Source organism: Purpureocillium takamizusanense, chromosome 1 (genome assembly GCF_022605165.1).
Source record: "Purpureocillium takamizusanense chromosome 1, complete sequence".
Classification (NCBI taxonomy): Eukaryota; Fungi; Ascomycota; class Sordariomycetes; order Hypocreales; family Ophiocordycipitaceae; genus Purpureocillium; species Purpureocillium takamizusanense.
The window spans coordinates 5,091,226-5,116,747 of NC_063068.1; the positions used below are offsets into that span (position 1 = coordinate 5,091,226).

The 25,522-nt window shown below is 61.8% G+C and overlaps 11 protein-coding genes across 11 annotated transcripts; 5 read left to right on the plus strand and 6 right to left on the minus strand.

Moving 5' to 3' along the window:
- The first annotated feature begins 24 nt into the window (after positions 1–24).
- GIR2 lies at positions 25–1,225 on the plus strand. The gene is made up of 2 exons (XM_047982494.1): positions 25–249; positions 331–1,225. The coding sequence occupies exons 1-2, from the start codon at positions 183–185 to the stop codon at positions 978–980; spliced, it is 717 nt and encodes a 238-aa protein (XP_047838460.1). The 5' UTR covers positions 25–182; the 3' UTR covers positions 981–1,225.
- On the minus strand, positions 1,132–2,691 carry JDV02_001555 (uncharacterized protein). The gene has a single exon (XM_047982495.1). It carries the CDS (start codon positions 2,474–2,476, stop codon positions 1,316–1,318), a length of 1,161 nt encoding a protein of 386 aa, XP_047838461.1. The 5' UTR covers positions 2,477–2,691; the 3' UTR covers positions 1,132–1,315.
- A 272-nt stretch (positions 2,692–2,963) lies between these two features.
- Positions 2,964–4,240, plus strand: RIB5 (Riboflavin synthase). The gene is made up of 2 exons (XM_047982496.1): positions 2,964–3,305; positions 3,436–4,240. The coding sequence occupies exons 1-2, from the start codon at positions 3,275–3,277 to the stop codon at positions 4,101–4,103; spliced, it is 699 nt and encodes a 232-aa protein (XP_047838462.1). The 5' UTR covers positions 2,964–3,274; the 3' UTR covers positions 4,104–4,240.
- MUS81 (Crossover junction endonuclease mus81) lies at positions 4,217–6,245 on the minus strand. The gene has a single exon (XM_047982497.1). It carries the CDS (start codon positions 6,070–6,072, stop codon positions 4,312–4,314), a length of 1,761 nt encoding a protein of 586 aa, XP_047838463.1. The 5' UTR covers positions 6,073–6,245; the 3' UTR covers positions 4,217–4,311.
- A 1,477-nt stretch (positions 6,246–7,722) lies between these two features.
- PCM1 (Phosphoacetylglucosamine mutase) lies at positions 7,723–10,517 on the plus strand. The gene is made up of 3 exons (XM_047982498.1): positions 7,723–7,939; positions 8,023–8,844; positions 8,904–10,517. The coding sequence occupies exons 2-3, from the start codon at positions 8,086–8,088 to the stop codon at positions 9,759–9,761; spliced, it is 1,617 nt and encodes a 538-aa protein (XP_047838464.1). The 5' UTR covers positions 7,723–7,939; positions 8,023–8,085; the 3' UTR covers positions 9,762–10,517.
- Positions 10,518–10,667: 150 nt separating this feature from the next.
- Positions 10,668–12,810, minus strand: HMT1 (Type I protein arginine methyltransferase). Its single transcript, XM_047982499.1, has 6 exons — positions 12,484–12,810; positions 12,323–12,336; positions 12,217–12,236; positions 11,971–12,080; positions 11,567–11,898; positions 10,668–11,480 (listed from the first exon to the last, which is right to left on the minus strand). The coding sequence occupies exons 1-6, from the start codon at positions 12,567–12,569 to the stop codon at positions 11,002–11,004; spliced, it is 1,041 nt and encodes a 346-aa protein (XP_047838465.1). The 5' UTR covers positions 12,570–12,810; the 3' UTR covers positions 10,668–11,001.
- A 539-nt stretch (positions 12,811–13,349) lies between these two features.
- NSA2 (Ribosome biogenesis protein) lies at positions 13,350–14,601 on the minus strand. The gene is made up of 2 exons (XM_047982500.1): positions 14,465–14,601; positions 13,350–14,381 (listed from the first exon to the last, which is right to left on the minus strand). The coding sequence occupies exons 1-2, from the start codon at positions 14,465–14,467 to the stop codon at positions 13,602–13,604; spliced, it is 783 nt and encodes a 260-aa protein (XP_047838466.1). The 5' UTR covers positions 14,468–14,601; the 3' UTR covers positions 13,350–13,601.
- A 180-nt stretch (positions 14,602–14,781) lies between these two features.
- Positions 14,782–15,804, plus strand: JDV02_001561 (uncharacterized protein). Its single transcript, XM_047982501.1, has one exon. It carries the CDS (start codon positions 14,892–14,894, stop codon positions 15,570–15,572), a length of 681 nt encoding a protein of 226 aa, XP_047838467.1. The 5' UTR covers positions 14,782–14,891; the 3' UTR covers positions 15,573–15,804.
- Positions 15,783–19,169, minus strand: JDV02_001562 (Dual-specificity kinase). Its single transcript, XM_047982502.1, has 3 exons — positions 17,993–19,169; positions 17,027–17,923; positions 15,783–16,960 (listed from the first exon to the last, which is right to left on the minus strand). Exons 1-3 carry the CDS (start codon positions 18,935–18,937, stop codon positions 16,157–16,159), a joined length of 2,646 nt encoding a protein of 881 aa, XP_047838468.1. The 5' UTR covers positions 18,938–19,169; the 3' UTR covers positions 15,783–16,156.
- Positions 19,170–19,782: 613 nt separating this feature from the next.
- JDV02_001563 (uncharacterized protein) lies at positions 19,783–21,847 on the plus strand. Its single transcript, XM_047982503.1, has 4 exons — positions 19,783–20,383; positions 20,466–20,514; positions 20,691–21,450; positions 21,532–21,847. The coding sequence occupies exons 1-4, from the start codon at positions 20,255–20,257 to the stop codon at positions 21,587–21,589; spliced, it is 996 nt and encodes a 331-aa protein (XP_047838469.1). The 5' UTR covers positions 19,783–20,254; the 3' UTR covers positions 21,590–21,847.
- On the minus strand, positions 21,591–24,727 carry JDV02_001564 (uncharacterized protein). Its single transcript, XM_047982504.1, has 2 exons — positions 22,768–24,727; positions 21,591–22,658 (listed from the first exon to the last, which is right to left on the minus strand). Exons 1-2 carry the CDS (start codon positions 23,395–23,397, stop codon positions 22,119–22,121), a joined length of 1,170 nt encoding a protein of 389 aa, XP_047838470.1. The 5' UTR covers positions 23,398–24,727; the 3' UTR covers positions 21,591–22,118.
- Between the last annotated feature and the right edge of the window lie 795 nt (positions 24,728–25,522).

The window sequence follows — 25,522 nt, forward strand, 5'->3', positions numbered from 1 at the left end:
CGCCTGGCTTGCATCCAATGCACTCACTGCCTACGAAGTAACTAAGTTACCGTACAAGTTGCGTATCCAAGGCCAGTTGCGACATCGAAACAGCACAGGGCCTCATCGCGGCTAGACGTCGCGCACATCTCCCACATACCCGTCCTGTCCGTCTGGCAATCGGTCCTGCCATATCCTCCAAGATGGGCCGAGAAGACCAAGTGGAGGAGCGCGAGGTGCTCGAGTCCATTTTCCCCGACGAAATCACAGGTCAGTTTCCCCTCCTCCCCCTTCTTTCATGGTGTTCGAAAAGCAAGCATCGCTGAACCCCCCCCTCCCCTCTCGTGACAGACATATCCGAGACCGAGTACAGGATATCCGTCACGTTAGACCCCCCGGATGGCGTCCCCGGCCAGGAGGAAGAGGACGAACCCCCGCAGTTCTTCCTGCAGGTCCGCTACCCGGCCGACTACCCAGACTCGGCGCCGCACCTCGACATGATCGCGCCGCCCAACGCGGCCCCGCACCCCGACTTCAGCGTCGCCGACGACCGCGAGCAGCTCCTGGCGGGGCTCGGCGACACCATCCAGGAGAACCTCGGCATGGCCATGGTCTTCACGCTCGTGTCGGCGCTCAAGGAGGCGGCCGAGCAGCTCATCCAGGACCGCCGCGACGCCGCCGCCAAGGTCAAGGAGGAGGAGCTTCTCGCCGCCGAGCGCGAGGAGAACAAGAAGTTCCACGGCACCCCCGTCACCCCCGAGACGTTTCTCAAGTGGCGCGAGGACTTCCTCCGCGAGATGGCCGAGAAGGAGCAGCGCGAGGAGGAGGAGCGCCTCGCCGAACTCAAGAGGGCCAGGGTCAAGGAGCCCGTCAAGCTCACTGGCAGGCAGCTCTGGGAGCGCGGCCTCGCCGGCAAGGTCGACGAGGAGGCCGACGAGGAGGAGGACGACGGCGGCATGCCGACAGAGGGCATGGACAAGCTCCAGGTTGAAGCTGCCTGAGCGGCGGACGAGCATGGACGGCGCATGATTTTTGGGAGTTGGACAGACCATGATGGGTTTCGTCTCGAGAGTTGGCCCTGGGTGGGCACACACCATCACGGCTAGCGGTCTTATACGGTACAGAGAATGCACCTCGTGCACGGGCGCAACGGCCAGGAAGACGCTCTGCGTATATACATACTGCTTCAGACTTGAAGCCGATCAGATCCAGAATCTACATGCCAGCGGCTTTGATGTCCGCCCCGCGAAGCGCGCCATCCTTTTGTCGTGCTTCTACCCCAACGCCGTCTAATGCCGCCATTCAAACCCGTTCAAATTCCGACGTCCATGCCGCTCTAGTCCTGCATCTCGTCGTCCTCATCTACCTCGCCGTCGTCCTCGCCGCTGTCTTCCCAGTCGTCTTCCTCGCCCTCTGGGAGCTCGCCCAGCTCCTTGTTGATGGCGTTGAACAGCTCCACCGCGTGCTCGCCCAGCCGCTCGTCCTCGTACTCGAGCATGGCGTACAGCTTGAGGCACCGTACCAGCCACTTGCGCGACGTGGACCACGTCGACCTCCACTCCTCGCCCTCGAGCTGCGATTCCTTGGCGTTGCTAGCCTCGCCGTTGGGCGCTGCCGATGCCGACTTGGCCCCGCCCTCGCGCTGCTTCTCGCCCGCGATATACAGGCCCCAGCCGCCGAGGTACCACGCCTCGACGCTCTGGTCGTCGTCGGCAACTAGGCGTTCGAGAACGCGCAGGGCCTCGTCCTCCATCTCCGTCTCGAGCAGCAGGCGCGCCAGGCCGACGCGCGTGGGGAACTCGGGGACCAAGGGGTGTTCGGGCGGCAGGTCCTGCCACAGCTCGAGGCTGCGCCGCAGCGCGCCTTTTGCGTCGTCGACGCGCGTCTGCGAGATGCGCACGTTGGCGACCGTCTGCCACGTCTCGGGGGAGCCCGGGGCGATGAGAATGGCCTCGGTGATGAGGGCCTCGCAGCGCTGCTCGGCGTCGTCCTCCCACGACAAGTCGGTCATGTACACCTCGGCGACGGCGCACAGGACGCCGCCCAGCTTGTTCTGCTTCTCCTCGAGGGTGGCCTGCTGGTCCGGGGTGCGGGACGGCAGGTCGGACAGGGCCTGGATCTGTTTTCGCAGGGTCGCGGCGCCGCGCTCGAACCACCGGACGCTGTCCTGGCCGCCGTCTTCGCTGAGCTGGGCCAGGAGCAAGAACTTTTCGGGCCCGCCGCCGACCTTTTCGTCGACCATGCCATCTCCATCGAGCTCGACGGCGCGTTGGAAAAAGGACCGCGCCTCGTCGACGTCGCCCGCCTCGACGTGCAGGATTCCCAGCAGGTTGAGGGCGCGCAGCTCATAGTCGCCGCCGGAGCCGGTGGCCTCGAGCGCGCGGGCGGCGAGGACTATGGCCTCGTCGAGGTTGCCGACGTCGAGCTGCGTCTCGGCATCGGCGAGGATGGCGCCGGGGCCGGGCTGCTTCCTGTCGCTGGGCCGACTAGGCGCCATCTCGGAGTGTGTGCGTGCGTGTGTGAGTATATGGCGAGATGAGTGCCGGCTAGCTGCTGCTGACGATTGGTGCGTCTGGCGGCCCCTTTGGAGAATATGGGGGTGTCCGCGAGGCGGTTCGAGGGCTTGCTGATTGTAAGAATGAGGATGAGGATGGAATGATGAAAGAATGGAATTGATGAGGCAACAGAGCAGCAGCAGCAGTAGCAGGGCCGCTCGCCGCTGTGGAGTAGACGACGGGAACATGGAGCGTCGTCAAAAATTTTGGGCAGCGGCGTCGTTATCGATAAGGCCCTACTCAGCACCTAGCTTACCTTCATTGGCGATGCTGCTAGTTAGTTACTGTGCCGCCCGCAAGCCTCGCCCGCTGGGCACCCACTTACAGCAGCTGGAGGGTGGCCACAGCCAGCCCGCCCGCTGGCCCGCCGTCCCTCCCGAGAACCGAGACCCCGACGTCGCAGATTTGAGCCCGCCTCGGTGTCGGACGAATTACTTGCACGACTGCCCTTTCTCAGAAGCCCGGGGGCCGAATCGAACAAGGAAGAAAAGAGACTCTCCGTTCTCCCAACGCGCCTCGCCCTTCATCATCATTCGACGAAACAGGAAGAGGGGAAATAGAGCTTGAAGTCATCATCACAAGTCTTTATCTCATCTTCACTTCCCGTCCGCCCTGGCATACACCACACTCACCGCCATCATCAGCTTCCTCACCACCACCCCTCACTGAGTCACCCGGCTCAAAACACACACCTCACCGTCCACGCACACCCAGCTGCTGCTGCCGCCGCCATCACCACAATGTTCACCGGCATCGTCGAGGACGTCGGGGGTAAGTCCACCACCATGACCGTCACCAACACCACCACTGTTGCCAAACTCGCATTCATCCCGCTCCATGCACACTCACTCACTCACTCGTCCAACGCTAACCTCTCCCCTTTCCTTCGCGGCCTCTACAGTCGTCTCCCACCTCGACACCAACGACGCCACCGGCGGCACCACAATCACCTTCTCCGTCCCGCCCGGCTCGGCCCTCCTCGCCGACTGCCACGAGGGCGACTCCATCGCCATCAACGGCTGCTGCCTCACCGTCACCTCCTTCACCCCCTCGTCCTTCAAGGTCGGCGTCGCCCCCGAGACCCTCCGCGTCACCAACCTCGGCGCCCTCACCCAGGCCGCCCGCGTCAACCTCGAGCGCGCCGTCCGCGCCGACACCCGCATGGGCGGCCACTTCGTCCAGGGCCACGTCGACTCCGTCGCCGAGATCCTCTCCGTCCTCCCCGACGGCAACGCCCTCACCTTTCGCTTCCGCCCCCGCGACCGCGGCACCCTCCGCTACATCATCCACAAGGGCTTCATCGCCATCGACGGCACCAGCCTGACCATCACAAAGGTCGACGACGACGCCGGCTTCTTCGAGATCATGCTCATCGCCTACTCCCAGGAGCGCGTCGTCCTCGCCCAGAAGAAGCAGGGTGACACCGTCAACATCGAGGTTGACATGATGGCCAAGTACGCCGAGAAGTCGCTGGCTGGCATCCTCGGCGCCGAGGGCAGCGCCGCCATGCCTCTGCTGGAGAAGATGGTTGAGCGCATCGTCGCGCAAGGCATGGGCGCCAAGGAGTAATCTGTATGGAGTCAAACTGAAAACAAAACACAAATTGGTCAAGAATTGCAGCGTCGCGCCATATCTTGTTCATGTAACTGGGTATCATAGAATCTCATCTCACACCTTGAAGCCGTTGAGCAGCTGTAACATCCGAGCAAAACCCCCCGGACCTCGGCAGCCATACAGCCTCACTTCCCGCCATGAAGCTGTTCGCCGCTTGCGCCGTTCAAGCGTCCCCCCAGACCTCGGCAATCTTTTGCCCCAGCGGCTTGCTAATCTTGGTGCGGCCGACCAAATGGTCGAGCTCCGTCGACACGAGCTCCCGCTTCCTCTTCCTGCCCAGCTCGCCCGTCCCGCAGGCCTCAAACGCCTTGACAAACTCATAAGGCGTCTTCCATCGCTTCTGTATCTCGAGCGCCCGCTCGCCCGTCACGCCGCGCGTCGTCATGAGCATCTTGAGGAACACGTCCCGCAGCGTCATCATTTCCGACTTGGACGCCAGCGACGCGAACGCGGGATAGCTGATGTAGTAGCCGACCGATGGATCCCTTTCCCGAAGCCTCCCCAGCAGGGGCAGGTAGTTTTGCGCCGTCAAAACGTGGGTAGGGATGACGCTGAGCGTCTTCCTCTCGTAGTCCCTCTTGAGCATCGCCGTCAACCTAGCCAGGTACTTGATGGTGTCGTCCATCTTTGCCGTCCGCTTGACAAAATAGCCACTGACCACTTGCGTGGATGCAATGGCCGACTGGACCGACTCTTCATACCTCTGCAACGTGGCGGCATCTATTGAGATGTCCTCAATGATGTAGATGACCTTTTTCACCCCGGACCGCCTAAGCCGGAACTTTTGCTCGTGAAAACGGCCATCCTTGATGCTGCCAATCAGGTCATCAAGACGTTTTCTCTCGACGATCCAGTCTAGGACGATCTCGTCTCCCTCCGCGCCGTGCCTGGCCAGCAGGTCCGGATCGTGAAGCTTGGCAATCCACTGAGCGTCGCCAACCTCCAGACTCCTCATGATGGGCTTGACGCCTTGCTTGGCCAGCTCCTCCTGCATGTAGTCACGATCCGTCTTGGCCCGGACCTCGCGAACATCAAGGACAAGATGAACGGTAAACGAACCCGGATTGAGGCGGATCGGAGCAAAGTCGGGGAGCGCTCCGTCTCCAGGGATGAGGGGTCCTTCGGCGACGACATTTTGGTAGGGTGAGGGCTGCGTCTGTAATACCTCTGGTTGCGGAGGCGGGGACTCGAGACGAGGCGCTGGCCCGGGCTGCGGAGAATCGGGAACCTGCCTCGATGTCTGTTGCGCCGCGTCGGCTTCACCTTTGTTCTCGGACTGCCACTCGCGTGTGTCCTTGATGCGCTTCGCCACGTCCCAGCCGTCGTCAGTCAACGCATAACGCCGCAATGGCCTGCCCCTCTCATAGACGAGCTCCTTTTGGACCAATGTCTTCATCGAGTTCCACGCCGTGTAAAACTTTGTGGGGTCGGGCGGCGCGGTAAAGGAAGCGTCGCAGTGTGGCTGGGACACCTCGATGATCTCCGTCTTTGTCATGCCCGTAGTTGAGTCCTCGGGCTGGGTGGACAGTCCGAGCACGAGGGCGTAGGCTCCGGAGCGAAAGGCCGGGACGTAGGGCTTGGGCTTCCTGGCCGTCTTCTTCCTCTTGCCGGCGGCACCGTCATCGTCGCCTTGCTGCGCCCTCTCGGCAGCCTTCCTCACTTGGGGGTGCTCGGGCATGGGCTGGCCATGCTGCTGGCAGTGCTTTTGCAGCTGGGCCGTGAGCCGCTCGCAGAGTTTTGGGCCGAAGCCCTTGAGCTGCTGGAGCTCGGCGGGGTGCTGGAAGACGAGGGGGCAGGCCTTGAGAGATTCGTAGGCGTTCCTGTAGACGGTGGCGCCCTTGGAGTTGCGCTCGCGGGCGACGTCGAACCATTCCTTGACCCAGGCGAGGAGCTGGGGGTTGGCGCAGTCGGCGTCGTCGGGCATGATGACGCCGGTCCACGCTTGACTGAGGTGCTGCTGGTGCGAGCTCAAGTCGTGTCCGGGGCCTGCCGCAGCCGCAGCCGCAGCTCCATGCGGCAATATTCTGAGCAAAGAAGGAAGCACAGGTTCCGGTGCAAAATTGAGCGACTGAAAGCCAAAAGAAAGTCCAACGACGGTACAGCACAGAGGCGTGCGAGCGCAGTCGCGTCTAGGTTGGTGAAGCTGCGCGTTAGGCAAGGGGCTACAGCGCGAAAACACGTGCCACAGGGCCCTGGGGCGCGCGACGGACGCTGCGGTGCAGGGGGCATTTTGTTCCATTATTACGTCGATACGGGGTGCGGGGCAGGTCCAAGGTCCACCTATGCTCCACGGGCCACTTCGTCCCTCGGGCAAGTACCATATCGACTTCAAGGTTCCTTGGGCTGCACTGTCCGGTGGCCCCCAACAACCGGTGGAGCGTCGGCCAACTCGGCCAGCGCAGCAACATGGAATGAAACATTTTACGTACTAATTACATCTAGTACCTGGCCTCCCGTCCCTGGCATCCATAGAGACTCGAGTGCAGACAGGGTGGGCCGGTCGCTCCAGATGCTTGCTGTACGTGCGTTTGACGTGCAGGATGCACGTACATGTATGCACATGGACGTGGAAGGGTCTCACCGTCCTTTGAACTCGCCGACGACAGCCGCTGGCTGTACGGATGTGTGGCCCTCCCCATCGAGATATCAAACGGCAATGCATAGTACTAGGTAGGCGAGGCAAGTTGGACGTGTCGGGCGGAGGGCGGTCACCGTCCAGATGTGCCCGCTACTAAGGCAGTAGCCTATCTGGTTGCTGCGCGGCAAAGAGCGGTCGGGAGGTGCTTTTGCTCGTTGCGGGCAGCGAGGAAGCTGTTGTGTTGCTGGCTGTTTGCTTTGCCGCCAGGCAAACGAGCCACGACGACGGCGGGTGGCGTGCAACACCCGGACGGTACTCGACGGCGAGTTTGAAGCTGGGGAAGGTGAATACGGCGCCGTGCCCCGCTGTTGGTCGGTCGCCTCTGCCCACACCGACTCATGGATCAAGTCAACTGCACAGTACCATATATGACAGTGGAGGACGGGCAGTGATGCGCACTTATTATGCCTTCCAAGTACTTCCTCTGTGCGGAACTTCAGGCCGTGGAAGCGGTACTTAGGCCACTGCAGGCACCCGACCCGAAGTGCATCGATGGCGGGGTTCGTATTGCCCCCATCAGGGCCCCAGAAGTGACGTGAGAGGGCCGCCTGCCCGCCTAAAAGCCCAGCAGTAGTACAGTAGGTACCTACCTAGTACCCCGTAGGTTCCATCCCTACTCCCTGTACCTAGTAGGAACATCAAGTTCCTAGGGTCCGCTCCCGCCTCGTTCCCAGCCGCGGGGGCCTTACAGGACCACCTATGCCCAAGGAACAAAGCACACGCAAGCCCCGCATCCATCAACCCTCCCACCAGACACGACAGATAGCCCAGCTCAGCGCAGACCTCCACTCGAGCACTCCATCACAACCTACCAAGCACAAGGCAGGTACTACGTTAGTTACCCACAAGGTGAGGGACCCCAATGGAACCCCCCCCTCGTTTCTAGGGCCACGAGGCCGCCGCCCCTCCCGCCATTCCAGGTCACTGCACTTGCGTCTGCCAAGTACAGAACTACTAGTACTACTCGACTCGTCTCCTTCTCCCATATCTTCCCTCTCCGCCTCTTCTTCTCCCTCTTCTCCTTCCTCCTCTCCCTCCTCTCCTCCATCGCGTCGCGTTCTAATTATAATCCAGACGAGGCGAGACGGGCTTGCTAGTCCACTCTCGCTGCTAGTGCTGCCCCTCGCCCCCGGCTGCACCGAGCCGAGCTGATGTGAGCTGAGCTTCCTTCCTCCATCAAAAGCCCTCAACGACCACCCGGCTAACATTCACGCCGTCTTTTTCTCTTCGCTGGAGCTCCCTTCCTCGCCGTCGCCGCCACAACCTCATATCTTGCTGACGTTCCACCCGCCAGTCGCCATGGATGACAAGTTCCTCGCCGCCTCGGCCAAGTACGCCATCGTCCCCGGCCAGACATACAAGTATGGCACCGCCGGCTTCCGCATGAAGGCCGACCTCCTCCCCGTCGTCTCTTTCCGTGTCGGCCTCCTTGCTGGCCTTCGCAGCCGCAAGCTCAATGGCCAGGCCATTGGTGTCATGATCACCGCCAGCCACAATCCCGCCGCCGACAATGGCGTCAAGATCGTCGACCCCATGGGCGAGATGCTCGAGCAGGATTGGGAGGCCTTTGCCACACGCCTCGTCAACGCTCCCTCCGACCAGAAGCTGCTCGAGGAATACAAGGCCCTGGCCGCTAAGCTCGGCATCGACCTCAACGCTCCCGGCCGTGTCGTCTACGGCCGTGACACCCGCCCCTCGGGCCACGGCCTGGTCGTCGCACTGGCCGCCGCCCTCGACGCCACCGCCATCGAGCACACCGACTACAAGATCCTCACCACCCCTCAGCTCCACTACCTGACGCGCTGCGTCAACACCGAGGGCACCCCCAAGTCGTACGGCCAGACGAGCGAGGCCGGCTACTACCAAAAGTTCTCAGACGCCTTCGTCCGCGCTCTGCGGGGCAGAAAGATCCAGGGCCAGCTGCAGGTCGACTGCGCCAACGGTGTGGGCGGTCCAAAGTTTTCCGAGATGCTCAAGGTCATTCCCAAGGATGTCACCGGCTTCGACGTCAAGGTCGTCAATGATGACGTCCTCCGACCCGAGGTGCTCAACCTCGAGGTACAGGCCCCCCCCACCCCCCCAATTGCATCGCAGAGTAACCGTGCTGACCGAGCCAGTGCGGTGCCGACTATGTCAAGACCAAGCAGCGAGCCCCCCAGAACCCCAAGCCCGTCCCCGGCCTGCGTTGCTGCTCCTTTGACGGTGACGCTGACCGCCTCATGTACTACTGGATCGACCCCGACACCGGCTTCTTCATGCTCGACGGCGATCGCATTTCTTCTCTCAACGCCTCCTTCATTGGCGACCTTGTCCGCTCGGCCGGTCTCCAGGACGACCTGCGCATCGGCGTTGTCCAGACCGCATATGCCAACGGCGCCAGCACGACGTACATCGAGAAGCACCTGCAGCTGCCGGTCGTGTGCACCCCAACCGGCGTCAAGCACCTGCACCACGCCGCCTGCCAGTTCGACATTGGTGTCTACTTCGAGGCCAACGGCCACGGCACCGTCGTCTTCTCTCAGGAGGCGATGCGCGTCTTCCGCGAGAAGGAGCCCCAGTCCCCCGCGCAAAAAGACGCCCTGGAGACGCTCGCTGCTGTGGGTGACCTCATCAACCAGACGGTCGGCGATGCCATCACCGACATGCTCATGGTGGAAGTCATCCTCGCGCACAAGGGCTGGTCCCTCAAGGACTGGGCCATGACGTACACGGACCTGCCGAACCGCCTGGTCCGCGTCGAGGTCGGCGACAAGGATCTGTTCCAGGCCACCGATGCCGAGCGTCGCCTCAGCCACCCGCCGGGTGCCCAGGACGAGATCGACCAGGTCGTGAGGAAATACTCGAGCGCCCGCTCCTTCGCCCGCGCCAGCGGCACGGAAAACGCCTGCCGCGTGTACGCCGAGGCCGCGACCCGCTCCGAGGCGGACGAGCTCGCCAACAAGGTCGCCCAGATCGTCAAGCAGTTCGGCTCGTAGGACGACTCATTCTTGGCTGGGCTTGAGGACGTCCAGAACGCGCGTGACGAGCTTATCCGCTACTGGCAGCCCGACTGGCGGCGGTGTTGAACAGAGAGCAGCCGGCCAGCCAGAGACGCAGTTACCTGGCTCTGTGCGTCCCCTTCAACCTAGAAGGGCAACCGGAAGGGCAAGCAGAGAATGAAAAAGCAGTCGGGTGAAAAAGGCAAGAAAGACGTGGCGACTTATACTTAGGCAACGGCCCCAAAAAAAAATAAACAAAAAGGTGAGACTGCAGTCAGGGGCTGCGGTAGTAAGAAGACTCGGCCAGCATGTGGTGGACTCTGAGGCGCTTCGTCAGGCACATATTCACACATTCCGTCCTCTCGCTCTCTTCACCACTTGTTCACCGCTGCTCTCACATCACATCACATTGGCGAAAAAAGCAACTCTTGACGAGGGAAAAAAGTCATTGTGCACCGGGGGGGTTGGTTGGTCCTGTTTTGCCCAAGGACGGTAGACTGCATATCACTTACGTAGTAGCGGAGGCAAAGCCGGGAAGCCCCTCCCCGCCTTGAATACCAACCTCACGCGCGCGTGGTTTGGCACGAATCCCTCCTTGACGTGCGCTTGAAGCAGTAGTCGCCATTATTGCTGTGTCGATTAATGCTGGGCCGTGGCGTACGCATAGTACATGTACATGTTCTCGGGGAGCGGAACTGGACCGACCGGGGTTCCTCTCGTTCGGTTCACTTAACCTATGGAGAAACGTGGATGTCAAGATTGGGGGTTTATCGAGTGCTGGTTTTCTGGTGTTGCCATCGACCCGGGGGGGGGGGTTCAGAGGGGAACCCGTAATTCCGCCTCGGACGACCCTTCCATCCATCATCATATTATTACACACACAGACACCACTCACTCGCTCACTCACGTAAACGCCTCTTACTTCTTGTCTCATTGTGTTCTCTTTTATACCCCCTCCCCCTTTGATGCCGTCGTAACAGACCCAACACAGAGCGCCTCTATCAGTGGTGGAAGAAACAATGGAGGGCAAAAACCCCATGCAAATCGTCCCAAGCGCCTCTCCGCGGGCTACCATCCTCATCGTCTTCTTCTCCCTTCTGGACCTGTTTTCGTCCTTGAACTCTTCCGCGCGTAGTGGCAGCTACAGCTCTGCCCTCAAATGTTGAACCCAGAAAACAAAAACCTCCCAAGTTCCCAAATCATGTTGCCCTACCATGCCCACTTGCTCGTCAACCAACTAGCACATGCGGTAGGTGCACTTGCCGGCGCTGGTCCGGGTGGAGTCGTTGGTCTCAAGCTCGTAGTCGACCTCGATGTCGAGGTCGCGGCGGTTCTTGTCGTTGGGCTTAACGAGGAGCTTGCAGTTAATCTCCTCGCCCTCCTGGACGGTGAGAACGTCCTTGAAGTAGAAGACGGTCTGCTTCCAGTGAGTGTACTTGGTGTGGGGGCCCGTGGAGAAGCGGATGGGCTTGTGGCAGGCGGTGAAGTCGATATCGAACCACGAGACGAGGGCGTGGATGAAGTCGTCGCGCTTCACCGACAGCTTGAAGGGCGTGGTGAAGGCCAGGTCGGCGGTGGTGCAAGTATAGAGGTCGAGGGTCAGGACCGACGTCGGGTCCGTAACGACCGTCTTAAGCTCGACGGTGTCGACGAGGGGTTCGGACAGGGCCGTCTCCTTGAGGGGCGTGTAGTCGAATCCGTAGACGTTGTCCCAGACTTGGTCGGTCGTGTCAGCGCGCGGGGAACATGGTGGGTTTGAACAGACAGGGAGTTTTGGGTTCTGCGCGCGCTTCTTGACTTACATCCAATCTTCTCATCCTTGTAGTCGCCATCCTCAATGCCGGCAAAGAAGATGGTGGCCTTGTCGGGGAAGATGAGGCCGTCCTTCTCGAGGTAGGTATCGCGAGCGTACAGGACAGTGTCGAGCATGGACTCGTAGAGAAGAAAGTAGCCCATCCACTCCGAGATGATGATGTCGACCTTGGGGAAGGGCAGCTTGACCTCCTCCATCTTGCCCTGGATAAGGGTGATCTTGTCCGACAGGCCGTTGGCCTTGACGATCTCGCGCGCCTTGAAGATGATGGACGACATGTCGACGCCAATGACATGCTTCGCGCCAGCCTTAACAGCGAACCTGGGGGTCGAGTCATGTTAGAGCTTGTCGGGCTGATGCGTCGGGCGGCAAAGCGCACGGGCGGGAACGTACATGGACAGGATGGCGGTGCCGCAACCGACGTCAAGGACGACCTTGTCCTTGAAGAGGTGCTTGTTCTGGAGGATGGCGTTCATGTACGACCGCGTGCGGACCTCATCTTTCTGCGCAAGGGACATGGGGGTCAGCATCTCCTCGTCTCACTCCCGACTCCCGATGCGGGCGCTGCGCGATCTGATCTCGCGAGACCAAACGAAGGGTGCATGGCGGGGGCGGGGCAGCGGGCGCGCAAAAGCTTACCAGCATTTCCTCGTGGATGCCTTTGCGACGACAAAAGAGCTATGGTCAGCACGTGTGCAAGTTACGGGGCGCGTTTCCTGGTTTTCCCTTGCGCGGGCGATCGTACCGTGGTGGTCGTAGCTGTAGTGGTTCAATTCAGCGGTCAGCCAAGCTCGCACTCTCGGTAGTCTGCAAGCACTGGGATCATGTCGCCAACGATGCGGAGGCGCATCATATGCGTCCCCCCGGAAGGAGAAGAGAAGGGGGGGCTCCGAAGTGTAGACGTACCTCTTGAAGTAGTGCTGCTCGCTGTGCGCAAGCTCATTCATCTTCTGCTCGGCCATTTCGACCTCCATCTTGTCGCTGCCGCTCATGCTGGGCTTTCTTGTCCGCTGATGCTGCGCGCGCGGGTCTAGGCAAAAGAACAAAACAAACTATTCGTGTCGAGAGGGCTGAGAAACGAGTTCGAGCGCCCAGGATGATCCGTAATCGAGACCGGGGACGGACACTAAAGAGGCGACAACAGCGACGGACGGGCAAGACGGAGAGACTGGGACCACGACGAGTATGAACGAGACTGAAAGGGCAGGCACGGCGGCGGGCTGCAGGTTTTGTCGGGCAGAAAATAATTCAGGGTCGTCACCGCCTTGCGCAGTGGGGGGGGGATTGCAGGTTGGGCACATGTTAGTACGTAGTGAGGGGCTGCCCGCTGCTAGGTAGGCGGCTGGGCTGGGCTGGGCTGGACTGGGCTGGGCAGCAGGTGGGCTGGGCTGGCGGCCGTGCAGGGCTCTTTGTTGGACCCTTCCAGGTGCCCGCCATTTCGGTCCATTGACGCCCGCCAGCCCGCGGCCCGCTCCCAGCGCCCATGTAAGGAAGGCAGCGCTAGACCTGGAACGGGCAGCGCGCGGAAGGCTCTGTCTGACCCTTGTTGACCGCGAGTCGTGGCATGTCTACGCCAAAAGTCAAGTCGCCCGCCATGCCTCGCCGTAGCTGAGAACGACGCATATATCAGAGAAAATCCGTGCGGGTGGTGCCACGGATTGTGATATGAAAGGTCCACGTCTCTACGTCGTGTCCACATTGCCAGACTTTCCGGCCACAAGGACATCAAATAGTACGCATGGCAGAGCAGAGCGACAAATACGAAGTAGATAGTCTCATATGAGGAGGCATGCTCTATGTATGGTATAGTCAGATCCGACCGCTCTCAGTCGTGTATGCCTCTGCCCAGTATAGCATCGCCCGACCCGTCTTGCCAGTGAAGCAAGCAAAAACCGCAGAGCAACTTGTTTGAAAATTGACCCAACGCCGCCAACGCCCAGTACAATGAGGTGACAACACCGCCGCCGCCACCACCGCCGCCGCCGCCGCCATCTCACATCCCTCAGGAGCGAAAAGGGAGGACCTCACACCAGCAGCACGCTGTTGATGCAGCCCTCGTTCTCCGGGTTGTTGGTGACTTGGGCGTAGCGACCCCAGACGACCTTGCCGCCGGCTGTGACCAGGCCCAGCTCGCTGACGTTGACCTCGATGACGGTGCCCTTTGTCAGGACGCCGAGCTGCGTGTACAGCGGGTTCTGCGGGTTCTTCTTGACGCTGATGATGGGCAGCTGCACCGTGACGCCCAGCTCCGGGTGCGTCACGTTGGCCTTTTTGTACCGCAGGCCCATGGGCCGGATGAAGCGCTCGTACTTTGGGTTGCGGCGCGTAAAGTCCTGCCCCACAAACGTCGGCTTCGTGACCATGCGCTTCCACGCCTTCTTCTGCACCTTCTTGCCCGTCTTGACCACCTTGAACATCTCCTCCTCGCTGATGCCCCGCACCTTGGGCAGCGGCACGCTGAACTTGGCCGCCTTCTCCGCCCGCTTGTTCTTGATAGCGCTACTCAGCGCCTTAGCCGTCGTCGGGTTCGTCCGGTCCAGCAGGTACGACGGCATCGGCGTCGACGGCTCCTTCTCGTCTGCCGTCTTGACGTTGCGCTCCTCGTGCGCCTTGATGGCCTTCTTCATCTGGATCTTCTCGTTGTGCCGCTTCTTCTGGTACAGCTTCGCCCGCAGGCCCCGCAGGTTCTGCGCATCCTGCGACGCCTTGTGGCCCTCGCGGGCGGCGCGCTTGCGCGTGCGCTCCTCGTGGTCGAGGCGGCGGCCGTGCAGCTTACGCCACCTCTCCATGTACTCGTTCTGAGGCTATACGGGCCATGGCAGTTAGCATGTTGATTCCCCTTCTGCACCATTGCATTCGTTTCGGATCGCCGGATTCTGAGACGTACCATGTTGATGGTTGTTGCTGTCCAGCCGGGGGCGGACTCTCAATCGTCGTTGGTTTTTTCGTCTTTCGTGCTGCCTTGGTGGTCTGCGGTGGGGGGGAGGGGGGATCCTGCCGCCTGCTTTGAGGTTGAAATTTCGCCCGCCGTCCGACCAAGAAAAAAAAAGGCGGGCGGTTGGCGGGCGGGTTCACTTTCTCCATCGGCGCCCGGAGCCACGCTTATCCGGGGCAACGAGCACCCGCAGCTCACTGCACAAGCTGGCCGAGCGTCTCCACTTCGTTAATCCTCCAATGGAGCCCTCGATCCCCGAATCGCTTCACCTAAACTTTTTGGAGGCAGCACGTAACGGGCCCTCTTCTCAAAGCCGCCGTGCACCAACGCCCGCAGTTCCCCCCTCCTGGACTCCTCACGGGCTTCATTGCGGTCCAGGATGAGCAGACTCCTCTTGCGCTCCGCGCTGGAGCTCCGGGCGTCATCGTTGGCGAAGACGACGCCTGCCCGCTTCGCGCCAGCGATCCTCAGCAGCAGCCGGCCCCCGTCGTCGTCGTCGTGCTGCTCGAGGCGCGGCTTCAACTCCACGACGCCCATCGTCGAGCCCGTCAACCAGCCGCACGTCAACAACGCGCCCAACCCGACCGAGAACCAGGTCCGCCCGCTCGCCTTCAAGAAGAGCCACCCGTCGCCGCCGCCCGCGCCCCCCGTCGCCGACTCGGTGCGCTCGCTCCTCCCGCTCCTCGCCGCGCAGCCCGGCGGCCACTACGTCACCGTCCACATCCACGGCTTCCCCTACCTCGTCCAGGAGGGTGACCAGGTCCGCCTCCCGTTCCGCATGCCCGGCGTGCTGCCCGGCGACGTGCTGCGCCTCAACCGCGCCAGCGTCCTCGGCAGCCGCGACTACACCCTCAAGGGCGCGCCGCACGTCGACGAGCGCCTCTTCGAGTGCCGCGCCACTGTCCTCGGCGTCGAGTCGGAGCCCCTGCGCATCAAGGTCAAGACGAAGCGGAGGCAGCGCCGGAAGAAGCAGGCCAAGAGCAAGCACCGCTACACGATTCTGCGCATCTCGGAGCTCAACATCAAGACGCTTGAAGAGATTGACGAGCCGAGCGTATAAGCGGCGAGAGCACCAGGATTGGCTCGGCGGAGGGTCAAGGGGCAGGAAGAGCGGAGGAACCACGTATACCGACATCACTTTCCGGTCAACCGCCTCAGACGCGGTGTAACATCTACCAGCTAAGCGCTGATTGTACCATAACACAGTCCATAACGTCACGCAGTCAAGCCATTGAGTTTCTCGGCGACTACGCAAAGTGCTGAGTTTGCATCTCGAAGCCATTAAACATGTGTCTTTTGATGTGTGTGTGTACGTGTTGACGCTAGTCTATGCTGGCTCCGGTGGGCATATGTGTCTGAGCGAGTGAAGAAGAGTAAGAAAACGTGTTGATCTGTGTGCACTCATACACAAAAAGCGCGTCAAGTGGTATATGCAAGTGACAGTGAAGAAAGCCTTCGTCCAAACTCCCCGACTCCAAGCCAAACTAACCGGCAATCGCTCCCCGCCATCCCATCCGCCATGGAGAAAAACAAATTGTAGAGTGCCCTTTTGTCGGCCATTCTCCTCAGCCCTCAAGCGCAGGGTGAAAGGACATTCGTGGGAGTTGAAGAATTAGTAGTCGTGCCATGACATGTCCCTGTCCCTCAATGCCTGCTCGCCATAGCCTTCCTGATGCTCGCCCAGTACGCCTGCGGCCAGACGCTCATAGTCTCGGCCTCGGTGGGCATGCGCTCGCGGCACCTCGTGACGACGCTCTGGATGATCCTACCAAGCAGCTCCTCGTCAATGGGCAGCGCCTTGTCGGTGAGCTCGGCCGGGTACAGGAAGGGGTCCGTCTCGTGCAACAACTCCTCGCACGTCGGACGCATGTGGATCTCACGGTTGAGGCAGCGGCGCATGGTCCGCATCAGCGACGGAGGCACGGGCACGCCGCCCATAGCGCGCGAGGGGAAGTCGATGTGGTGGTCCCAGTTGACGATGGCCTGGCACCGCGCCATCGGGTTGGCGATGTGGCCAAACGGCGGCAGCCCGTACACCATCTGGTACAGGATGCAGCCGAGCGACCAAATGTCGCTCGGCTTGCCCAGCTTCATAAGCTTGGGTCGCCCGGGCAGCCGTCCGCCACGCGGGTTGTTGGAATCCATGAGCGACTCGGGCGACATGTAGCTGGGCGTGCCAATCTGCGTCTCGCGGTGGACGTTGACCGTCTCGTCCGTCTGGATGGCATTGGCGATGCCAAAGTCGATGAGCTTCAGCCGCCCGCGGACCAGCACAAAGTTGGCGGGCTTCAGATCCGAGTGCACGATGTCGTATTGGTGCACCGACTGCACGCACTCGAGCATCTCTTTCCAGTAGCAGCGCACGAAGACGGGGTCGAACTTGGCAGCTTCGGGGTTCTGCCGCGACGCGAGGAGCTTGTTGAGATCTAGCTCACCCATCTCCATAAGCTACGCACATGTACGTTAGACAGAGCTCGCATTGTGAGGGGGCCGCTTCCGCGTCATTCAACTCACCAAGGTAAGCACCTGCTTCTCGGAGTTCATTTCGTGGTCAAAGAGCTTGATGACGCGATCTACGCTCGACAGTTTACCCAGCAGGTCAATCTCGCCCTTGTAACCCTTGATGGTCGTCTCGTCGGCGTTCTCCAGAGACACGCGCTTGAGGGCAAACATGTTGCCGTTCTCCGCCGTCACGCGGTACACTTTGGCGCTGCCACCGCGGCCGAGGCAGTCGAGCCTCGTGTAGCATTTGCCGTTGACCCGCAGCACGTTTCTCCGCTGCTTGGCCTGCGTCGTGGTGGCCGCGGCGCCGGCCGTCGACGTGGCGGCCTCCAGGACGGACATCTTGGGCGGCGGCGGCGGAGCCGGTCGATGGGGCGTGTTGTTGGTAATTGCGGCGAGCGGCTTCCTCGGCGGCGAGGCGGCGGCCTTGAGCACGCCCAGGTTGATGTCGACGCTCAGGGGCCGCGAGTTCTTCTCCAACGGGTGGTCGACTGATATCTTGGACCGCTTGTAGCTCGCGGGAACTTCATTCTCCTGGTCGTGAGCCGATGGCATCTCGATGCGCATGGGCAGCATGTGCTCTGGGATCTCATCGGTGCGCTTGGGCGGCAGGGGAAGACCGCGCGGCGAAGGGCGAGCAGACGCGGGCTCCTGAAGGTTAGCGTTAGAGGCATATCTCCGGTGAATGGCGCGCGCCGCGGCGTTTCCACTAATGGGACTGCCCGAGTTGAAGTCGCGGACGCCGTCGGCGTAGTAGGACGCCTCGGCCTGGTGCTCGGGCTCTTGGCTGGCGATGAGGTCGCCGTTCTCGTCGACGTCCTCCTCGCTTTGCCGTCTGCGGCCGCGCCGCGCGGGTCCGCTGAGGAAGCTGCCGGGGATCTTGCCGACGCGCTTGACGCGCATCGAGCTCTGCGGGTTGGGGATGTCGTCAGCCCGGCCTCTAGAGGAGGGATGTCGCGACACGCTGCCATGACTAACATTGGCCGAGTTGCGCGCGACCGTCTCGGGCGCCTCGGGGGGTTGCTCGACCTCGGGTCCCTCGAGCGCTGACCTGTCCACGGCCGACCGGTCGTGATTGTTAGAGCGTCCCGACGAGGGACCCGCTGAGCCGATGCGGCTACGGTTGCCCGACGAGCCCGTCACAATGCGCACGACACGCTCGCCGCGCGCAGGCGTGTTGACGCCGGACCGCTGCTCCTCCTGCCGCGACTCAGGCCTCTCCTCGGGCGCCGCCGACCGCTCCCTCGCGCCGCCACCCGTCCTGCTCGGTGGACGTGCCGGGGGGGCAGCAGGGCGCACGGCCGCCGCGCCGGTCGACCTGGACATGGACGTTGAGCGACGCTTCGACGGCTGGATCTGGTTGAGGCTCTGAGGCGTGTTGCTGAGGCGCACCACCCGCTTCCTAACGGGGCTGGCCTCGCGGCTCGGGGGCTTCGAGGACCGGGCGGGGTCGGCGGCCTGCACGCTGCCCGACCTCAGATGCCTACGGTCGTTGGGGGCGGCGGTCGAGGAGGCGGCGGCGGCGGCGGACGTGTTGAGCTGGCTCGCGCGTCGTCGAGTCCTTGGCGGCGAGGGCGGTCTGGTCGCGGCGAGGGCGGCCGCCTCGGGGACGCCGTCATTGAGCAGCGCCTTGGTGAGGGCACTGAGTTTCATAGGCACAGGGATCTCGTCTTCGGAGCTGTCGTCGTGATGATGATTGTGCTGGTGGTGGTGGTGGTTGTATTGCTGCTGCTGCTGCTCTTGGTGTTGTTGTGATTGCTGGCCGTGGTGTTGAGGCTGTGATTGAGACGGGCCCTCGGGTGCGGGCTGGCTCTCGCTCCTGTTGAGCATCGGTCGCGACGGAGGACGCCTCAGGGCCTGACGCTGCGAGATCCTCCGAACGGGGCCGGCGGTAGCCATGGGCGTTGGTGAGGCCGTTGCCATCTTCGAGCGGCAGACGCGTCGAGCGGTGTAAGCAATTGGGGATCAAGACGCCTTGTCTCCCCGCCAGCAAAAAAGCTGAAGCGCGTAAGACGGCCTCGACAAAAAAAAAATGAGAGGATGGACTTGGAGTCTAGCTATAGCCACCGATAACGGGCACCGGCCATGGTCCGCAGCGAGGGGCTTTTGTCGAGAAATTATTCCGCTGGGTGGTGGTGCGTCGCGTCCGATGCCATCGTCGCCAAAGGAATGGGGGGACCGGCCGGCCGGGCGCTTGGGTAGGGTTATTTTGGCTGGTGAGCACCGGCGGCCAATGGGAGCGCTGCAGGTTGCCGTGGGCAACGGATTGGGGGGCTTGTGATGATGGTGAGGTGGCGTCGGCAGCCCGTCCTCTGGACTCGTTGCAGTGGAGCGCCCCTGGGCGGCCCAGGCGCTGCAGCTGCAGAGCACCGCAGTTGCACCTACTCCTCCTGTCCTCCACGACACGCCTACGCCTTTTCCACTCTGCACGTCCCGATCCGGCAGTTTGTGTACTTTCATCGCGCCATCACTGTTCCTCCATAGCGATGCATACATCAATGCACAACGGGGGTTGACACCCTCTTCGAAATTTGATCGTATTTTCCATATCGAGGCCCGGTGCACCTCAGGGTTACAAATCTCTCGTGCGTCGCAGCTCTCTACATTTCGACTTACATAGTATACACGTTGTACGAATACGTACCAAATTACCTAGACACACACGTCCAAACTCGTAGGCGCGGCGCCAGCGACGCCCCACATCCGGGCGCCACACACTCACCCGCCGCTGTAAGCCCGCCCTTTTTCTTCGGCGAGCTGATGCTTCCATTCATTCCCACCCTTCCGCCCCAGCTCCCCTTGTGCTCCCCACTCGGGGCCCTTCCGGGGTCCGTAAAGCCCGAGCGAGGCGGACTAAGGTACTGTAGCCACCACCGCCGCCACAGCTGCCTTACAGCTGTATCTACCTTGCTTGATAAATCCTCAACTCACACATCGAAATCTCCCACGAACCCCCTCGTCGTCATCCAAGATCATCACCATCACCACGGACGCCAGCCAGCATCTCTCCGCATGGCCGGCGCATCGCCATCCTCACCTCGGTCATAGCGTTCGCGTGCTTTCTTTCTTCCTTCCTTTCATTCCGTCTCTGCTTCGCTTCGCTTCCCCGTCATCACCATCTCCCCGTGGCACACGAATCGCTCGCTTCCTGCCGCCCCCCCCCCCCCCCCCCCCCCCCCCCCCCCCCCCCCCCCCCCCCCCCCCCCCCCCTTCTCCCTTCTTTTACATCCTCCATTGCTCATGGCGTTCGACACGAGGACGCGGCCGTGGATCCGCGTCCTCACCCTCGCCATCGTCCTCGTCCTCCTCTGCGGCGCCGCCCACGCCTCCATCGGCGACCGCCTCCCCGAGTTTAAGCGATGCCTCGAGGCAAGTCTACCCATATGCGCATATAATTCGTCTCCCGTCTCGAGGCCCCGCCGCCTGGCTAACGTCCCATCGCTCGCTGCAGGTCTGCAAGGCTGAGAACTGCGGTTCCGGCAAGGACCACACCCCGATCCGTACGTCGTCTTCGCCGCCGCCCCTCATCCCCCACCGAAGAGCCTCTGTGTCTGCCCGCCAGCCTACGAACACGTCGAAATGATTCGCGCCGCCCCCCTTGCTGCTGCTGCTGCTGCTGCGACAATACTCTTTTCAGACTTCGCACAACTAACCATGCTCAACTAACTTCCTCCAGCCCTCCGCCGCCGCCTCCTCTTCTGGACCTGCGCCTCGGAATGCGACTACACGTGCCAGCACATCGTCACCAACACCCGCGTCGCCTCCTCCCAGTCCGTCGTCCAGTTCCACGGCAAGTGGCCCTTCCATCGCTTCCTCGGCATGCAGGAGCCCTTCTCCGTCCTCTTCTCCCTCGGCAACCTCGCCGCCCACTGGGACGGCCTCGCCAAGGTCCGCGCCCGCATCCCCGCCTCGTACCCTCTCCGCCCCTGGTACGTCTGGCTCGCCCGCGTCGGCATCGCCTCGTGGGTCTTCAGCGCAGTCTTCCACACCCGCGACTTCCAGGCCACCGAGGAGCTCGACTACTTCGCCGCCGGCGCCAACGTCCTCTACGGCATGTACTACACCCCCATCCGCGTCTTCCGCCTCGACCGCGGCACCCCGCGCCGCCGCTCCCTCCTCCGCGTCTGGTCCCTCCTCTGTGCCGTCATCTACCTCTGCCACGTCGCCTACCTCAAGCTCGTCCGCTGGGACTACACCTACAACATGGCCGCCAACGTCGCCGCCGGCGTCGTCCAGAACATCCTCTGGAGCTGGTTCAGCTACGAACGCTACCGCACCTCGCGCCGCACCTGGGCCATCTGGCCCGGTCTCGTCGTCGCCTGGGTCATGTTCGCCATGAGCATGGAGCTCTTTGACTTTCCACCCTGGCTCGGCTGCATCGACGCGCACTGCCTGTGGCACCTCATGACCATTGGGCCAACGGTGCTGTGGTACAAGTACGTCACCGCCGAACCGGCCGTTTTTTCTTGCCTTTTTATCTTCCCCGACGCCCCCTGTGTGGCTAACACGCGCTCTAGCTTCCTCGTCAAGGACGCCAACGACGACATTGCCGGGACGGAGCGCCTGAAAGCTTGATGAGATAGAATGTTACGTGTATATACCAAGCACAGCTGATTACACAAGGCGCCATTTTTGCCCCTTGGGCCACGACTGCCACGCCATCTGTCTACATTTTGATAACGCTTTAGGCATCATGCAGCACAAACATTGAAGCCTCGCATTCAGGTCCAAGCAACCACCCATCCCAACCCTCGCGCCGCAGCGACATGTTCGCAAACAAACAGCCAAACGCCACATGAGTCAACCAAGATATTCTCGCGCCGCGCACAGTACAGAAAAAAAAGAAAAGACTCGCCAAAGTTATTCAAGCAAACACACAGCATCACCCTGGTCTATGTAGGAAGAATCGTTTCATCGCCTCGTCTCCGCATCGCAAAGAAATCGTGGTGGCAAGTGCCGCGTTGACCTCCTAGCCGTGGCCTGCCAGGGGGTCCGGCGTGCTACAAGGACGCGGCCTGGGCGAAAGCGCGAGGTCACAGACCACGATCACGTCGCGGCTGCTCCAAGGGGGGCAGTCGTCTGTCACATCGTGTCAGCCAGCGCCTCACGTGCTGAGCAGGTCGCGCACGGACAGGCCACGTCCACTGGCGTTTGCTGCGCCCCGCCTGTCGTTGTTGAGCATCAACAAGGCCGCCGTCGCCTCCTGATCGAGGTCGCTCTGGGGGTTCAGGGCGGGGCTCGTCAATGTCGATCCCGAGGCCGACATGTTGCCGTGGGAATAGAGGCCGTTCTGTTGAGGCCCGAAGGCGGGAGACGCCCCGGCGGACGCACTGTAGCTGTAGTGGCGCTGGTCCGTCGAGACGGACGAGTACGAGTGCTGGCGGTGGCGCGAGTCCTGCGCCTGCAGGGCCGGTGAGACGGACGACTGGTGGGAACGCTCCGGGTGGGCTGCGAATCGGGGCGACGCCGTGTCCGAGTCTGTCATGTCAACGTCCCCCGCGGGATCCTCGTGGAACGTCGGGTGGAACTCGCGGATGGGCGGGAGCGGGTTGTGCGACGACTCGGCGCGATTCTGCGCCTCACCGTGCTGGGCCTTGAGCTTGGACACGCAGTCCTCGAGGTATCGGACGTAGTCGATTGAAGCCTAAGGGCGCGTTTGGATGAGCATTGCTTCGTGGACACGGGATGTGACCGCACCCTGATGGGTCATGTATTGCGCGAAAGGAGAGGGGGGGAGGGAGATCGCCACGAACCTGTAAAATGGCCAGCTTGTGCATCTCGCCCGTGCAAGCCGGAATCATGCTCTTGAGGACGGCGAACTCCTCGTTCATCTTGCTGCGTCGCCTCCTCTCGATGAGACTGTGCGCCGTCTTCCTCGCAATCTTGCGACCGGCGGCGCTCGTGGCGCTCGGCTGCTTCTTCTTGCCCTTTTCCGTCGTGGGGCCGGGGCCAGTGGACTTGGCGGCGTTGGCGGCGCCTTTGCTGCTTGACCTGCCAGAGTCCTTGGCGGAGGGGCCCTCGGCGGCCTCTTCCTGGGCGCGAGGCTTCATCTGGATGATCTTCCTCGACCTGGTCGGCGGGGGCGGTAGGGCGAATGACGTATCTTTGGTCTCCTTGGCGGTGGAGGACCTTCGGCGGGATTTAACCGTCTCGGCGGCCTGTAGAGGATACGGGCCCGGGGGAGAGCTCAAGGGCGGTGCGTAGGCAGGCTGTGTAGTAGAGGTCGTGTGCTTCGCATCTGTGGGCGAGACGCGAGCACCATCGTGTAGGGCGGGTGGTGGGAGCTCAAAGGAAAGGTGTAAGGATGATAGCTGTTGAACGCCGTCCTTGCCCTTGATATCGGTGGAAGAACCAGGGGTAGGGGGTAGGGCAGGGCGAGGCATGGCGGGACTGATGGGTTAAAAAGGCCTCTTGGCTTCGGCAGCAGCGGCTCAGCTGGGTTAAAGGAGGTCACGGCATGCAGTAGCTTGCACGCTGCGATTTGCTGAGCCTGGAGGTCCGGGGAGTCGGGACACGCGGCCAAGTACCGAGGACGGCGAGCCACGCAGGCAGTCGCCTGTCCGGGTATAGCAGTGCCGTGGCCGGCAGGCGTGTAAGTGACGAGACACGCGATATTTTTTTTTTTTGATGGGCCGTCCCAACGACTGGCGGGGGGGCCGTGCCGCAGGTACTGACTAGCTACCTGGTAAAGGTTTCTTTCGATGAGGGCCCGGGCAGCCGGGGGTAGCAGGACGGGGCCACGGACGGATAGGCGGCGTCCGGGTGTGCGTACCTACGTGCGTGCGTGCGGTCTGCGGCGAGGCGAGGCGAGGCGAGGCGAGGGGGACCTTTGAGTGCTGCGCTGCGCTTCGCTGTGCGGTGCTTGCTGTGCTGTTCCGGGTGGGTGGGCGCGGGTGGGCTGGGGCTGATGCGCTTCGATGGCGATCCGGCGCTGCACTGCGGCGGCGGCGGGCGGGTCGCGGTCACGCCGGACGACTCACACGAGCTGGGGTGAGGCTAGACAAGGCAGAGCCAAGCGAAACACGGGCTTGTTGATTTTTGTATGGCGGCGATTGATGCCCCGGCTGTCGCGTATCGTGTTTCCTTGGTTAGGTCTTATCCAAAAGGCGCTCTCTGTCGGTTGATTGCGGACCCGGCCCGTGAAGGCGACGGATGGACGGGATGGGCTCGAGTGGGCGGCGGCGCTTTGGGCACGTAGCACACCACACACACACACACACACACACCATACACACCACACGCAGGTGGCGGCGACCAGGCGACGAGATAGCAGGCGGCCGGTGTAAGTGGAACTTGCGCAACGGTCGGCTCGGAGAGGGTTGGTCGGCAGCGCAGGCGTCCCAACGGGAGGATCGTGAGTAGCGTCGAGCGAGCGTCGAGGGCGTTGCAAGGTCGGCGATATAGGGCGGTCGCGCAAAGGGGCTAATAGGGGAGGTAGAGAAAGAGGAGGAGAAATAAGGAATAGGGTACGGTCGTGGTGGCCGTTGTAGGAGAAGAGATAATTGAACGTATGGGTTGAGGAAGGTGCCAGGGGAGTCGAGACCAGATGGTGGTCTTTCCTTGGGGTTGCTGCTTCTTGTATACGGTACACGCTGGGGCCTGACAAGTACGCACAATCTGCAGTACTGTACAATGGCTCAAGTAAGCGGTAGAGAATCGACAGCCCCTTGGGCTGGGCTGGGCAGATGGCAACAACGGATGGATGGACGGATGGGAGGGAGAGAGAGGAAAGGAAGAAAGTGAAGGAGAGAGGGACGGACGGTTCATCATTCATTCATTCATTTTCATTCACACACTTAGCCATCCATACATACATTCCCTCTTTGCTCGATTGGGGTAGGCAGACTCCCGGCTCTTGACCCCCGTGGGCACACAAGACAAACAAGAAAGACGACGGGGTCGGATACATCGCTCCCCCTCTGGTGCATCCACGAGCGATGGGAGCGGGCGGGCGACGAACGCGACGTCCTTAACGATTGACCAAGCATCATCGAGAAAATGGTCGCGTGCTCGCCGCGGCGCTGCGACTCGTCCCGCGAATCATAACGCCGCGCTCGCCCATGTGGGCAGGGCACGCAGCCTCCTCTGGGTGGGTGGCGGGGTGTTCGGGGCGAGATGGATCGTTTGGGGGGGAGGCAGAAGGCTTGGTGCTTGCTTGGGGGAGACGCTTCGACACGGATTTGCCGTCAGGGTCCCGCCCGTCCGCCCAGACCTCTGCTCCGCTCGGCATCGTCCATCCACGGGATGGTTGCACGACCTGGGCTGCCTCCTCTGCCTGGTACTTTGCACTTGCTTCAAGTTGGTAGTGGTGGTAGCACCTTCCAGGTTAACATCTATACCTACCTACCTTTACCTGAAGTAGGTACTGAGGTAAGTTACTTCTACTACCCTTGCGCGCATCCCGTCGCGGCGCCGCACATGAACGAAGCCGCACAGGCCCTCGCCGCCGTACTACGTAGGACAACAACAACAACAACCATCACCGGCCCCTGCTGCTGATGAGGTGGA